General features: G+C 31.0%; 1 protein-coding gene across 2 annotated transcripts in view; it reads right to left on the bottom strand.

The window, feature by feature from the left end:
- The window catches only part of LOC106457848 (phosphatidylinositol 4-kinase beta-like), a 46,313-nt gene that overhangs the window by 8,142 nt on the left and 24,166 nt on the right, over positions 1-14,005 (bottom strand). The window contains exons 3-13 of one of the 2 annotated variants that reach the window (XM_022383902.1): positions 12,483-12,600; positions 10,965-11,099; positions 10,574-10,680; positions 8,840-9,003; positions 8,001-8,091; positions 6,754-6,896; positions 5,359-5,580; positions 3,177-3,338; positions 2,230-2,412; positions 1,290-1,555; positions 420-552 (exon numbers count right to left, since the gene is read on the bottom strand). In XM_022383902.1, the coding sequence (XP_022239610.1) occupies positions 420-552; positions 1,290-1,555; positions 2,230-2,412; positions 3,177-3,338; positions 5,359-5,580; positions 6,754-6,896; positions 8,001-8,091; positions 8,840-9,003; positions 10,574-10,680; positions 10,965-11,099; positions 12,483-12,600 (1,724 nt within the window). The remainder of the gene's footprint in view (positions 1-419; positions 553-1,289; positions 1,556-2,229; positions 2,413-3,176; positions 3,339-5,358; positions 5,581-6,753; positions 6,897-8,000; positions 8,092-8,839; positions 9,004-10,573; positions 10,681-10,964; positions 11,100-12,482; positions 12,601-14,005) is intronic. The other variant, XM_022383903.1, reaches the window with a different exon arrangement.

Genomic DNA, 14,005 nt, shown 5'->3' with positions numbered 1-14,005 from the left:
TCTTTTAGTAATTTTTAAATATCGAAATCCACTATTTGTGCATTTGCTCAGCAATATACACATGCACAGTACTAAGGCGGGGAATTCAAGGACATGCGAGTATCCCGATTGTTGCACTACGAGGAAAAGTGTTTGTGACACTGTGGGGTAAACCGCTTGTCGCACCAAACGGCTATAAATATTAAGTCGGATAAATTCCATTGTAACATACAAAGGGTTAAATTTGTAGAACAATGTCTACAAGTTTATTTTCTATAATGTTTTTAATATACTGATGCAACTTTGCTCACAACACAGAGTTTACCCATCCGAGCATAATAGATTTAAGCAATAACATGATTTGTAGTAAGTTTATTTATAACAGAACACAGTGCATCAGTAGTTGTATGACAATGGTTGGTTTAGAAATAAGAACTTACACTGACAAATTCTTGTGTCAGTTTGAAAGGAGAGTTCTCAAAGCCCAAGTTTTTTGGAGAGGAAGACAAGATAAAGCCAAAGTCTATGTGGATTATATGACCTTCAGCATCCAACAGGATATTCCCATTGTGTCTAGAAAACAATAAAAGACAGTAATAAATTTAAGTCACATATAAAACAAACATTTATTTACAAATGATCAGTTGCCAGTTATATCTTTGTTTATTTGTTTGTAGTTATGTGCAAAATTACACAATGAGCTATCTGTTGTGCCCACCACAGGTATTGAAATCTGGATTTTAGTGTTATAAGCCTTCAGACTTAATGCTGACCCACTGGGGGTCACCAGTGTCATAACGTTTTGGATCTAAATATAGGTCATTCACAAAAATTACAAATCTAAAATTCTCCATTATATGACTTTTGGTTCAGCAACTCTTACTGAAAGCACCTAAATTAAATACTACTATATAAATATAGTTTCATGATGTTTTGTATCACACCTGAGTTAGACACTGCTATTTAAATATAGTTTCATGATGTTTTGTATCACACCTGAGTTAGACACTACTATTTAAATATAGTTTCATGATGTTTTGTATCACACCTGAGTTAGACACTACAATTTAAATATAGTTTCATGATGTTTTGTATCACACCTGAGTTAGACACTACTATTTAAATATAGTTTCATGATGTTTTGTATCACACCTGAGTTAGACGCTGCTATTTAAATATAGTTTCATGATGTTTTGTATCACACCTGAGTTAGACACTACTATTTAAATATAGTTTCATGATGTTTTGTATCACACCCGAGTTAGACGCTACTATTTAAATATAGTTTTATGAAGTTTGGTGTATCATACCTGTCTTTCACCTGAATGAGGTATGAGACAATACAGTATGCTGCACAGCTCTGTACGAAGTTTTTTTGTGCTGATAAAAACTCTTCTGAATTCAGACAGCCAAATTCTTGGAGGAAATAGTTCAAAAGTGACATTTTGCTATGTTTCTTGATCTGGTGAAGTGATACAGTATTTAGTATGGGTTCAATCATGCCACTGTCTGATGATGTCACTAAGATACGGTAAGGGCGGATCCACAGTGGCACTCGCTCCTGTTCCCAAATTTTCTGTTAAAGAAAGAATTAAGCAAAAATTTACTTATGATATTCCTTGAATGAGATGAAAAGTTAAACTTAACAACAAAAAAAAGACACTGTTTTTTTAAAATCACATCAAAATATTTGCTGTACTATCACTAAGTTAGTAGTTATCATAGAGTTATTACATTCTGCCTTTATAGTAGCTGCACCATAGGTATTCTCTATAATAATAATAAAAAACATAGCCAGCAGAAGTAATGATGTTGAAAAAATAATATTTTGTCTTCTTTATTAGTATAAATTTGACTAATTTTGTTCATTGCAAGATAAAAAAATTAAACAATACTCTTCAGTTTAAGACTTCTTAGAATATTTCAATCTGATGAAATCATAAACCAAAACATTGAAAATAACAGCTCGGATATTTTGCTAAGTTAGTAACAGAATACTATATTCTGATGAAGGATTTTAACAAATGAAACACCAATAATTAGCTGTCTAAAGATTTGACAATGCTCGTCATTGTGACAATTTCCGATTTCAATACAGCCATAATGTAACACATGGATAAGTGAGGTTTTATCTTATACCACATAAAATTGCAGAAAACCAAAAATTACACTAATAAACTTTTAGACATTTTTAAAACTAGTACCTCATATTAATCTCATACACAAACAGTTAATATAAGCTACACATACTTGGAGGGTTGCCAGGATTTGATAGGCCATCAGTTCTTGCCTCAAGTCATCACCACACTTGACAATGACTGCCAAAAGCTGCCACCCAGACAAGCAACTGTAAGGTGATGATTCTTGAATTCTTCTTATCTTGTCTTCCCAAGGTTCTTTAAGTGCTGCTGCTGAAGGATCTTCTGGATCTCGCTGTAAGTATGGGTATAACGTTAACTACTTTTACCAACACTTTTGTTTGTAAAAAAAACACAGTATGGTTTTTAATTAAATCACACTTCATTAGACAAATCAGCATGGTCACTTACTTATTTGTTCACATACAAACATATCTGTAAAGTAGCCAAACATCTGAATGCCAAGAGATTTTAAATAAATAAAATTCAAGGGGATATTGCAATTTTAGGTTGTTTTATGATGGTAATTCTTCCTGCCACATATAGCCTATGTCTGGTTTTAAAATATTGTTTTATGAGGATAATTCTTCCTGCCACATATAGCCTGTGTCTGGTTTTAAAATATTGTTTTATGAGGGTAATTCTTCCTGCCACATATAGCCTGTGTCTGGTTTTAAAATATTGTTTTATGAGGGTAATTCTTCCTGCCACATATAGCCTATGTCTGAATTTAAAATAACAATTTTTATTTCTTGGAATTGCCATCTAAAGCCCAGATCTTAATCCTCTAGAACATACTTTGGGCCATTTGGAGGGGTTAATTTGACCGTATCTGTCCTTATCAACTGATCAAGCTTTTGAAACAACAACCAAGGCAAAGTGTACCAGAAACTTGTTTTAAACTAGTTAAAATCATGCCTCTCAAAACAGCAGTAGTTATTCAAATGTGATTTTACATGATACAAGGATGACTATCACTACAACCAACCTTCCAACATATTACTAAATATCTCGATACTTATATCATGACAGTGATGCATACATACAAATATTACTTACTGTGAATGTAGTCTTGGGAACATTAATGCTTTCTGAAAGTCGCCGTCTAATGTCGCCAGCAGCTACCAAGACAGGGTCTCTGTCTGTACTTGTTCCGCTGTCCTGAGAGAACTGAGAAAGAGTGTCTCTGTCTCTGGTCTTGTGACAAGTGATGTTATGTAGCTACAAAAAACAGAGGGTTTTGTTAACAAAAAAAAAAAGTGTTCTGCATATTTTACTATAATCATGGGGAAAACTTTAGGTCAGACTTTGTGTTCTGATCACAAGCTGCTACTACAAATTATCATCATTTACTTTTAGTGGCAAATTATAATAAACAAAAATTTGTGTTTTAAGTTTTATCGATTTGATTTACTGTGCCTTACAAAAAAAAAAAAAGAATTCCTGGATAAGCCTTGTGACACATGATCAACTAAAAATTAAAATGTCTACAGGCCTTGAAAAAAGGGATAGGCTAAAACCATTAAGAAAATATTCAATAGACTGTTTTAAAAGTAATGTACTGTAATAAGAAGGATAATATTTTATGATATATAATTTGATATGAAAGAAAGAATCTTTGGAGTTTTGATACATGATACAGTCCAGCTACAAATAAACTGTTTTTAGTCGGTGTTCTTCTCAATGTACAGTAACAACAAAGTCTTTTCAAGGTCTTGGATCACATAACACTATATAAATACAAAAAGTGTTTTTCAGGTCTCGTAACATGTGATGTAATATAATCATGTAACACAATATAAATACAAGGAAAGTGTTTTTCAGGTCTCGTAACATGTGATGTAATATAATCATGTAACACAATATAAATACAAAAAGTGTTTTTCAGGTCTTGTAACATGTGATGTAATATAATCATGTAACACTATATAAATACAAAAAGTGTTTTTCAGGTCTTGTAACATGTGATGTAATATAATCATGTAACACAATATAAATACAAGGAAAGTGTTTTCAAGTTTGCAGCATGTGATTTACTGCCACAACAAAGTAACTATTTTTAGGTTTGTAGCATGTAATAACAATGTGTTTATGGGTCTTGGAGCATGAAATACAATATAAGTACAAAGAAAGGGTTATTTTACAGGTTTGCACTATAATGTGTACTACAACTACAAAGAAAGTACTTTTAGGTCTTGTAGCAATTGATGCATCAGTAAAACAAAGAATGAATTCTTTATGTCTTGCACTATATATTATAATATTTAACAACTAGTTTTATAAACTTGTAACAGGTCAAGTACAGCAGATTCAATGGAATGTTTTTAGAATTTGATATATTCTAACAATAACAAAGTTGTTTTAACATAACAATGTTTTGGGACAAGATAGGACCTATTGGTCCATCTCGGCTGTTCCATCCTCTAAACTAAATTACAATGATTAAAAAAAATAAAAAACAATTTTAAAGCCAGCCCTTTTCATTCATATACTTATAAGCTTTTTCTTAAACTCAGTTAAATTTTCTGCATCTACAACATTCAAAGGCCAACCATCCTGTTAAAAAATTGAAACTGTCTTAGCTGAAGATGACTCCTACCTTGCCCAAATTTATATCTGTGTCCCCTATCAGATAAATTTTCAGTAGCACTTGTTTTAAGAGGTACCCACTTCAAATATCCACACAGTGATTTGATGATCTATAGTCTTACTGAATCCAAAATACTTAAATGTGACACTAGAAGATTGTTTGTTTGTTTTTGAATTTTGTGCAAAGCTACAAGAGGGCTATCTGTGCTGGCCGTCCGTAATTTAGCAGTGTAAGACTAGAGGGAAGGCAGCTAGTCATCACCACCAACTCTTGGGTTACTCTTTTACCAATGAATAGTGGCATTGACCATCACATTATAATACCCCCATGGCTGAAAGGGCGAACATGTTTGGTGTGATGGGGATTCGAAACCTGCAACCCTCAGATTGCGAATCGAGCACCCTAACTACCTGGCCATGCTGGGCCAACACTGGAAGAAACAGATGATTAAGCTACTTTGTTTAATTTAGTGTACAAAATATTTGAATGACTACATCGAAGATAGTAAATGCCTTATATTGTCATAAAAAAATCTGAGCAACATCAATTACTTACAGAGATCTCAATAACTAGTTTTAATATAGAAGAGAGCACAAAACACTGATGAAAAAAATGAAATGTTAAAGATGTTTGCAATATGGTATAACATACCTGAAGAGAGATATCATCATATACTTGGCTCCAACACTCACCATCATCATCGACAATAGGGTAAAGAGAAAAAGAACCAGGAGAGACATCTTGATGACTGTAATAGTTTAACAAGTTATCTTCAGAGCGGGTCTGTCGAAGAGTGTTAGCAATTTTGGAAGGAATAGGACTTTTCTCCATATCCTCAACTTCAATCACTTCCACATAGATGATATATGGAGCCTAAAGTTTTTGATGTACATCAAAGGTATTAAACAAAGCATGAAATCAAAAGGACTTATTGGTAATGTTGCAGTGATTGTATATCAATCATTGTTATGGTTATTGTAATCTGTAAAATCATCCAAATCTAGTTATTAATTAGCAACTACTAATTTTTTTTTTTAATATAGATATATACTAATTACTAATTAGCTTTTATTAAATGTTTCACTAATAATCTGTTGCTGTCTTCACAGAAGACCTATTTTTATATTGGTAAAGGCCAGAATTTGATCCTGGGTCTTCTCGATGGAAATGTAGTCTGTTATTCAAATTCTAGATGGAAATCTGGTATGTTTTTCACTCAGAACCAATCGAAATGTGGATAAAAACTAGTTAGTAATTAGTATCTAGTTACATATATAGTAATTAGTCATAAATAATTAGACTTAAGTGCTCATACAAGCTATTAACCATGACAAGAAGATAATCTAAACCTTTAATGTACAGCAGAACTTGCTATGTAGTGAGCTTAAAATAGTGAACAAATATATTATAATTATCAACTTTTCACTATATTAAAAATATACTGAAAAAGTTATATTAACATAAGAGCAAAAGAAATATAAATATTTTCAGAACTTTAAACCTGAAAACTAATTAGAAAATTAAATTTCTTATTATGAAGATGTATTTTCAAAACAAACTCCTCTTATCAGTGCTACAACATAACAAAAATGTCAAAAAAGTATCTGTAAGATTTTCTGTATAAAACAATTATTACACAAGACAAATATCTTAAAATTTTCCAAGATTACGTAATAAGAAACTATGTAGTCAAAACTATACAGGAAAAAAACTAGTTAAAAATAACATTTCTTCTAGGTTATTTGAAACAATACATTACAGAGAAAAAAAAAATTAAAACCCAAAATTACAAAGAACTCTTAGTCACAATTTAAATAAAATAACATTATTCATTTAAAAGGAAATTATGCATTTATAATGTGGACAAATCTAGGAAAATTTAAAATATTCATTACAAAACAGAATTTTTTTACAGGTTAAATGAAACAAACAATACTATACATGAATAACATCATGAACATTTTCTGAAGTGACTAACTGTCTTCAGTTTATGATGTACAAGTATGCTAATTTATCTATGAGCAATAAAAAACCAAACATCTTCACCTTATCTTTAGAGTTGAGTACAACTGCAGCCTGAGGTGGAACTCGAACCACCAAGTGTGGAAAGTTTGAGTAGTGAATAGGCAACCATACTCGTGCTGGGAGGTTGACATTTAATACTGACAGTTCTGCCTGAAGTCGTTGGGCTATGACAAATAATTTAATTTGAAGAGTAACTCACTTTTACAACAACTGCATACTAAGTTACCAATTAACCAATCTTTACATAAATGTAACATTATTTATATCCTACCATGAATATATAATAGCAGCACTGATACTTGGGGTGGGGAATGTTTAGCTGGCAGGACATGATACTTATTATTACTGGACTTATAATACTTTGAATCACAATCTTTTGTTGGCATTTATGGATTTCTATTAAGAAGAGTGTAGAACACCATTTTAACCATGACCATATTGAATCAGTACATAATGATGTGACTTAAATTATTATGGATATAGCATGATATTATATCACACAATATAGCACTGGTAGATGATAAACCTTCCTGGCCCTACTAAAAATATTTCCATGAGTACTTAAACATAATGTTAGTTATGTACTGGTGTGGAGATATAACAGTTCAATTTATAGCACTGACAACTTGGTAAACATAACCTGCTATGAATATAATTAATTATATTACACTTCAGGTGTACTTAAACATAATGTTAGTTATGTACTGGTGTGGAGATATAACAGTTCAATTTATAGCACTGACAACTTGGTAAACATAACCTGCTATGAATATAATTAATTATATTACACTTCAGGTGCTGATTCAAGGATAATGGTAATATTTAAAAAAAGACAAGAAATGATTATGAAGAAAAATCATTAAAAGAAAAAAAAATTACATTTTCAAAAAACACCATACAAATTACTGGACAGAGAAACAGTATAAAATGCTCTACAGGTGTAACTAAAGGTTAAAAAGTAATATTCTTGTTATATTGAAAAACCAAATCAGCTACTTAAAGAAATGTACAAGTTAAAGGTAACATAAGGTTTTATGCATTACACAGAAGTTAAAAAATATGAAGTTTTATGTTATCTTTTTAATAAACATAATCACCTGTACACCACCATAAAAATTAGAATTTTATAACCACTATTAATTTCAAGTATAAGTGATCAATATATATTTTGATTTGAGCTCTGCAATAATGTCTGAGGGCTGTAATCTCATAAATCTACAGATGTTTGATAATTCATCAGAGGTATTTCTAAAATAAATCCAACTAACTTTTCAGTTCTTTTGTAGACAGGGCCTGCAGTCGTAGACCAATGGAAATCAGTGATTTCACAAATTCATTTTCAGGAGCTAATCTTGGTGCCTATAAAAAAAAAACGTAGTGTTTATACAAACAGCACTTAAAGTGAATACATGTTCACCATATTATGTGAATGTACAAGTAGTATTGCACCAGTTTCTGGGTTTCGATTTGTTTCAAAAGAATAATGAAAAAGTGGAAGTGCTAGAATATCAAGTTATTAAAGGCTACAGTTAATACAAAACTTTCCACAAAAATCAGCCATGTTTAACAAAACACTTATGTACAAACATATAAAAGTGGAAGTGCTAGAATATCAAGTTATTAAAGGCTACAGTTAATATAAAACTTTCCACACAAATCAGCCATGTTTAACAAAACACTTATGTACAAACATATAAAAGTGGAAGTGCTAGAATATCAAGTTATTAAAGGCTACAGTTAATACAAGACCTTCCACACAAATCAGCCATATTTAACAAAACACTTATGTACAAACATATAGAAGACATAAAAAAAACTCATAGGCTTAGGAGACATCTTTGAATGCTAATACCTAAAAATGAGAAAACACACAATAGTTTAATTTGAATCTTTGGGAGATTAATGGCTGAAGTAGAATATGTAAGAGGTTAATATTAGAAGAGTATTGCAGAATGGCTGAAGTAGGATATTTGAAAGGTTAACATTAGGAGAAAACCTTAGAATGGCTGAAGTGAAATATTTAGCAATTAAGACATATATGATCAAGGAAATCAAAGAAAAGGAAAACAAGAGAAGTAGGTTGACATAAGAGTAAACAAACACGAACCTGACAATTACACTGTATTTTCTCTCCTCTCAAGTCACTGCACACACCTTCACAACTCTGAAAACAAATGCATCCACTATTGAAGGCCTGACCCGAGGCCAGGTCACCTGATACCCGCTTTTCATTCAAAGGATGTGAGAGATTATTTTCTCCAGCTCCTAACCCTTGAAAAAGAAATTACCAATATGAAAAGTTGAAAAATACTTTTGATTCCTGAAATGGAGTAACATTCTCCAATAATAATAATTTTATTAGTTGGGTAAAAGAACAAAGGTTTTTTGACATTTAATGAAAATATCAGTATAGTTTAAAAGTTTTACATTTTACTATAATGGATGTAGCATATACACATGTATCTATCTATGTATGTGACAGAAATAATAAATACAATGTGGAATCTCAAACAAAAATCCATGAAAATTTTCACACTTTGGGTATTGAAGATTCAGACAATTAGAAAAATAAATGTGGTATATGCAAAAACCATTTTTTTTATAATAGAATATAATTTGAAATAAAAGTACTTTCCTCACAAGAACATGACTATCAGAAGGACTGTACACGAGGGTTTGATTATATCTTTATTGCTGTAATATTTAAATATAGTACTAAGAAACTGGAGTTCTTAAAAAACTATTATTTTTTTCAATAAATGGTACCATTTTTAATATATAAAATCATTACAGTGCATATCAGTAAAATTTATGAACATTTTGAGCTCTGTACATTGAATCATTTAGATGCAATGAGTTGCTTATGATTAAAGAGCACAATCTGAACACTTTTCCCGTGCAGTACTTCCCAGGAAAAAAATCCTCTTTTAGAAAATGTTCATTTTTTCCAAATTATTTTTCAATGAGGTATGAATACAATGATTAGCAATTACCATCACAAACATTTACCCGTATACTAGTTATCTTAAGTAAGACACTGCATCTATGCAATATAAACATACCATGCATTTCCTACCTTCTTATATTAATATAGTATTATTCTAATTTTATCAATTATTTCTGAGTATGTTCAGTTTTTACATAACATATAGTCAAGATAGTCATTTACCTGTATTCATTCTAGCTATCTTCATTCTTTTGTTATTCTCTAGAGATAATACCTGTTCTGCCTATTATATGGTTGTAATGCTGCACATTGCACAAAGATTTAAACAGGAGATATCTCGAGGTTATGACTTCCTTATGTTTCAATGGGACTGACCAACATTGAACTTGGGTAGTATACATATGCATCATGAGAATATAACACTAAGAACTTTGGTGTATAATACTATTATCTTTATAGTTGACTCTCTCTATCTCTCAAAGTCTCAGTTTTGGTAAGTGGAACTTTAACTTCTTTCTGTAAAAAGTAAAACACTCCTAAAGTTTAACTTGTAATATTAACTAATTCTTAATAAACCTCCATATAAGGCTTTAGGAGAGTTTAGAGAGTTTGCAACCTAGTAAAAATTCTGCTCTTCATCATATGCATTTATTAAATTTTGATTATTTTGGGTATAAATAAAGACTATTTTCATTGTGTATTTTACACTGTGTCCAGTCTCTTTCTTTCTCAAACTCAAATCAGCAAACTCAGAATGACTTCCTAATAACTACCATGTTGAATCTCCTGTTATTTTGCTGACCTATCCTGTCACTATGAGAGAAATCAGTTTCACCTGAATATACCACATATTTATACAAAAAAATTAAATAAGGAAAAAATACAAAAACAGACCTGTTGCATCTGAATATGATCTTTGATGAGTTTTTTTGTTTATTACTGAACTGGTTACCAATAATGAATTAGCATACAATGGTGCTCCATCTGTGGGTAGGTGTGGCCTGTGACAAAATAATATAATTCTAGTAAAGTAAAACAATGACCATAGAATAATTTTTATATTCCTATGAAAAATTTGTATTGGTAAATAATAAATCAATGCTACCTTCAACACCACCTCAATCACAAAATAGTAAAAAATTCATTAAGACAAGCTTATGAATAAATATTTCAGTAATATTATAGCATGTTTACTATAGCAGTTTAGAACTGTTTCAAACAATCTTTTAGGTGTAAATAAAGTGCCCTGAATGTTTTTATGGCTAAGTCTTAAATGAAAGATCACCTCAGTTCCTCTGATAGAATTCTATTTTTCAACTTCACTCCTTGAGATTTTCTTTGCAAGGGTGCATTAGTGTCAGAACAGTAAGCAGTTAATAACCAGGCCAACTGAAGTGAAAAGTTTGCATTCTTCTTACATCTAGCAAAAACAAGTATACAAAAGATCAATGTATAACAAACAATAAAACAGTAATATTGCATTGAAATGACTTAAAGTAAATAATTTTCTACTTAAAAGTATCAGACAGAACAAACATTTATAAACAATAAAAAAAAAGAAAAAGATATATTACCTCTAAAATCTAGTTTACTTGTTCAGAGGATGTACTGAATAGTTAATGTTATGTGTCTTGCTTGCAAGAAGATTGAATTAATATTGACAAATAACTCCAGAGTTACTGAGAAATAAACAAGTTGGATGATTTATTACAGATACTCAAATAGTTTGTTATAACCCACTTGAAGGTAGTTTCAAAATTCAAATGAACAACTTGAAAAGTTCCCTTTTCCATAAATTTCAGCTGGTCATTTTGCTCAAAGTAAGTAATCTAATTATGTTCATCCTGCATCTTGCTTTCTTCACTTTACTTAGTTTGAATTATTTCTGAACTTTTTCATGAATTGGAACTAAACTATGTCAAGACATTAAAACTACTACCAGCTTAAATCATTAGCTACTACGAGTTGTAACTTCCAAAATAATTCCACTATTCACTAAAATTATCTTGACTTCTCAGTTACACTGATCATTCACATTATTCTCTAAGGCTACATTACTATTGATTTTTGGAAAATATTTTGGCCTAAAATAACAAGAATGTGCCTAATGTATTACAAATAAATTACTGTTTATTATACAGAGCAAGTTATCACTCTTAAAATCTGCAAGAAATAAATATTCAGAATTAAATACAACATTCCTTCTCCAATACATGGTAAGTTCATTTGGTTAATGCATCAGTGCGGTTTGTCCCTTTGCATGTGAAGAGTTACACTTTGTAACATATGTCTGCTACACTTAACTTGGATTTAGACTTGTAAAGGAAATTTGTAATTGTCTTTTTCCAAACACAAGATAATATCCTTATGTCATCTTTGTTTTTGTTTTGCTAATTGCACGATATCAACCCATTATATGTTTTGTGTACATCAAAAGAGTTATAAAGTATCATAACTAACAGTCCAGTTCTATATGTTACTTCTCACTTTCGTCACTTTTCTACATGTACAAACCACTTAGCCACGCCCAGCTAAAGCACTGCAGGTCTTGGAATCTAGCCTATGGTTTTCAGGATATGACATAATTCTGCTATCAGTTCTAAAATAGATGGGCTTCATTCAGCATATTAAGGCAGTTATCATCAGCTACAAGTATACTTTTTTAAAATTATACAAGACAAATGTTCTGAAGTAGTAGTAAAAATAAATACATGTATATTTAGTATTTTACTGTTTCAAACATGAATTTTAAAATTAGAATATTTTTCACTCAGCAGTTATAATATAACAGTAACAGACTAACCTATGGACTAGATAAGGTTGTATAGCACCTGCAGTATCAGCATGATGAACATAGAGACTAACCAGCTGTGGCAAGAAGAACTCTACATCTCTGTCTTTGAAGCTAAAAATCTTGTTTCCTGTTACAAAGATAAATAGATATTATTCATTATAAGAATGTATGTTAAAGTAAAACAAAAAAAGAATTTAATATGTCAGTCACACTATATCTGAATTGTCCAGTGATGAAATAGGTTTGACAACTGGTAAAATAAGGAAAAAAACTCTATAGGTCAATAGGCTCTTTGATCTTTTCAGTAAACATAAACTTGCTCCTCTCAAGCTACATGGATATCTTCTGCTTCATCCACTTAACAATGTCTAATATTAGGGATATCCCTATCATCAGTTTCCTAAATCACTTTTTTTTTTATTTAGGAAAAAGGTAGAACTTCTGAGAGAAATTGTTTGCACACTACAAGACACATTTAAGTCACTTTTTAATGCTATAATTTACAGAATTGTTTGTTTTCATATATTCATGTAAAGTTACTCGTGGTCTATCCGTGTTAACCATCCCTACTTTAAACTGTTAAGACTCTACAGGGAAACCAGCTAGTCACCACCAATGTCTTGTCTGAATGAAATGTGGGGTTGGACTATCACTCTTATACGACATCCATGGTCCCAAAGAGAGCAGTGCATTTTTGTTTAACATGTGAATGATGGATAGATCTATGGGCTGGTATGTTAATCACTGGACCATGCTAAGCCCTAATATAAATACAGTTAACATTTATCCTCTGACATTTTTCAAAACATAATAATAGTACATCTTTAATATTAACTTAAGGTTACAAAACATGGTTAGAATGATTACATCATTCTATTTGCATGCCTATAAGGCACTATGACTGGTACAACCAGTTGCTCCTTTTGTTACAACTATTTCCATTGTTATAATGTGTACTAAAATGGTTACAACACACAAATGCCATGACAATAGAAGCCAACTATGATGACAACAACATATTAACACAACATCAGTACACAACTTTTAAGACAGTAAAGGGCAAGTAACATTCTAAATCAACATAAACTTGTTATAATAAGGTCAGTACGTGTGTGTGTATCTTAAAAATCTAAATGTAATTATTCATTTTGGCCAAATGTAGAAGTCGAACACCACGTTTTACTTTATTATAACTTGTAATTTTCTACATTTCTTATTAATTTTCAAACAATTTTATGATAGTTTATAAAAACAATTAAAACTTTCAATAATTAATTTGAAACATACCTGCATTACTGTAACACCTTGGATAACGTAAAACATTTCACAGAAATTTTAAGATAAAAAAACTACTATTTTCCTACATTTTAAGTACAAAAGCAAAAACAATGAAGTGTAAAAAACTAAAACACACTGAACATTATCTAATTATAATTCAAGCCAGGGCTCATGTCACTGCTGAACTGGGGCCTAATTTCAGAATTTGTTCATCATTTGTATATATAGTCATCTCCCCCCTCCGCCAACTCTTG

The sequence above is a fragment of the Limulus polyphemus genome, unplaced genomic scaffold, assembly GCF_000517525.1.
Source record: "Limulus polyphemus unplaced genomic scaffold, Limulus_polyphemus-2.1.2 Scaffold382, whole genome shotgun sequence".
In the NCBI taxonomy this organism is placed as follows: Eukaryota; Metazoa; Arthropoda; class Merostomata; order Xiphosura; family Limulidae; genus Limulus; species Limulus polyphemus.
This window is presented reverse-complemented; position numbering and strand designations above follow the sequence as displayed.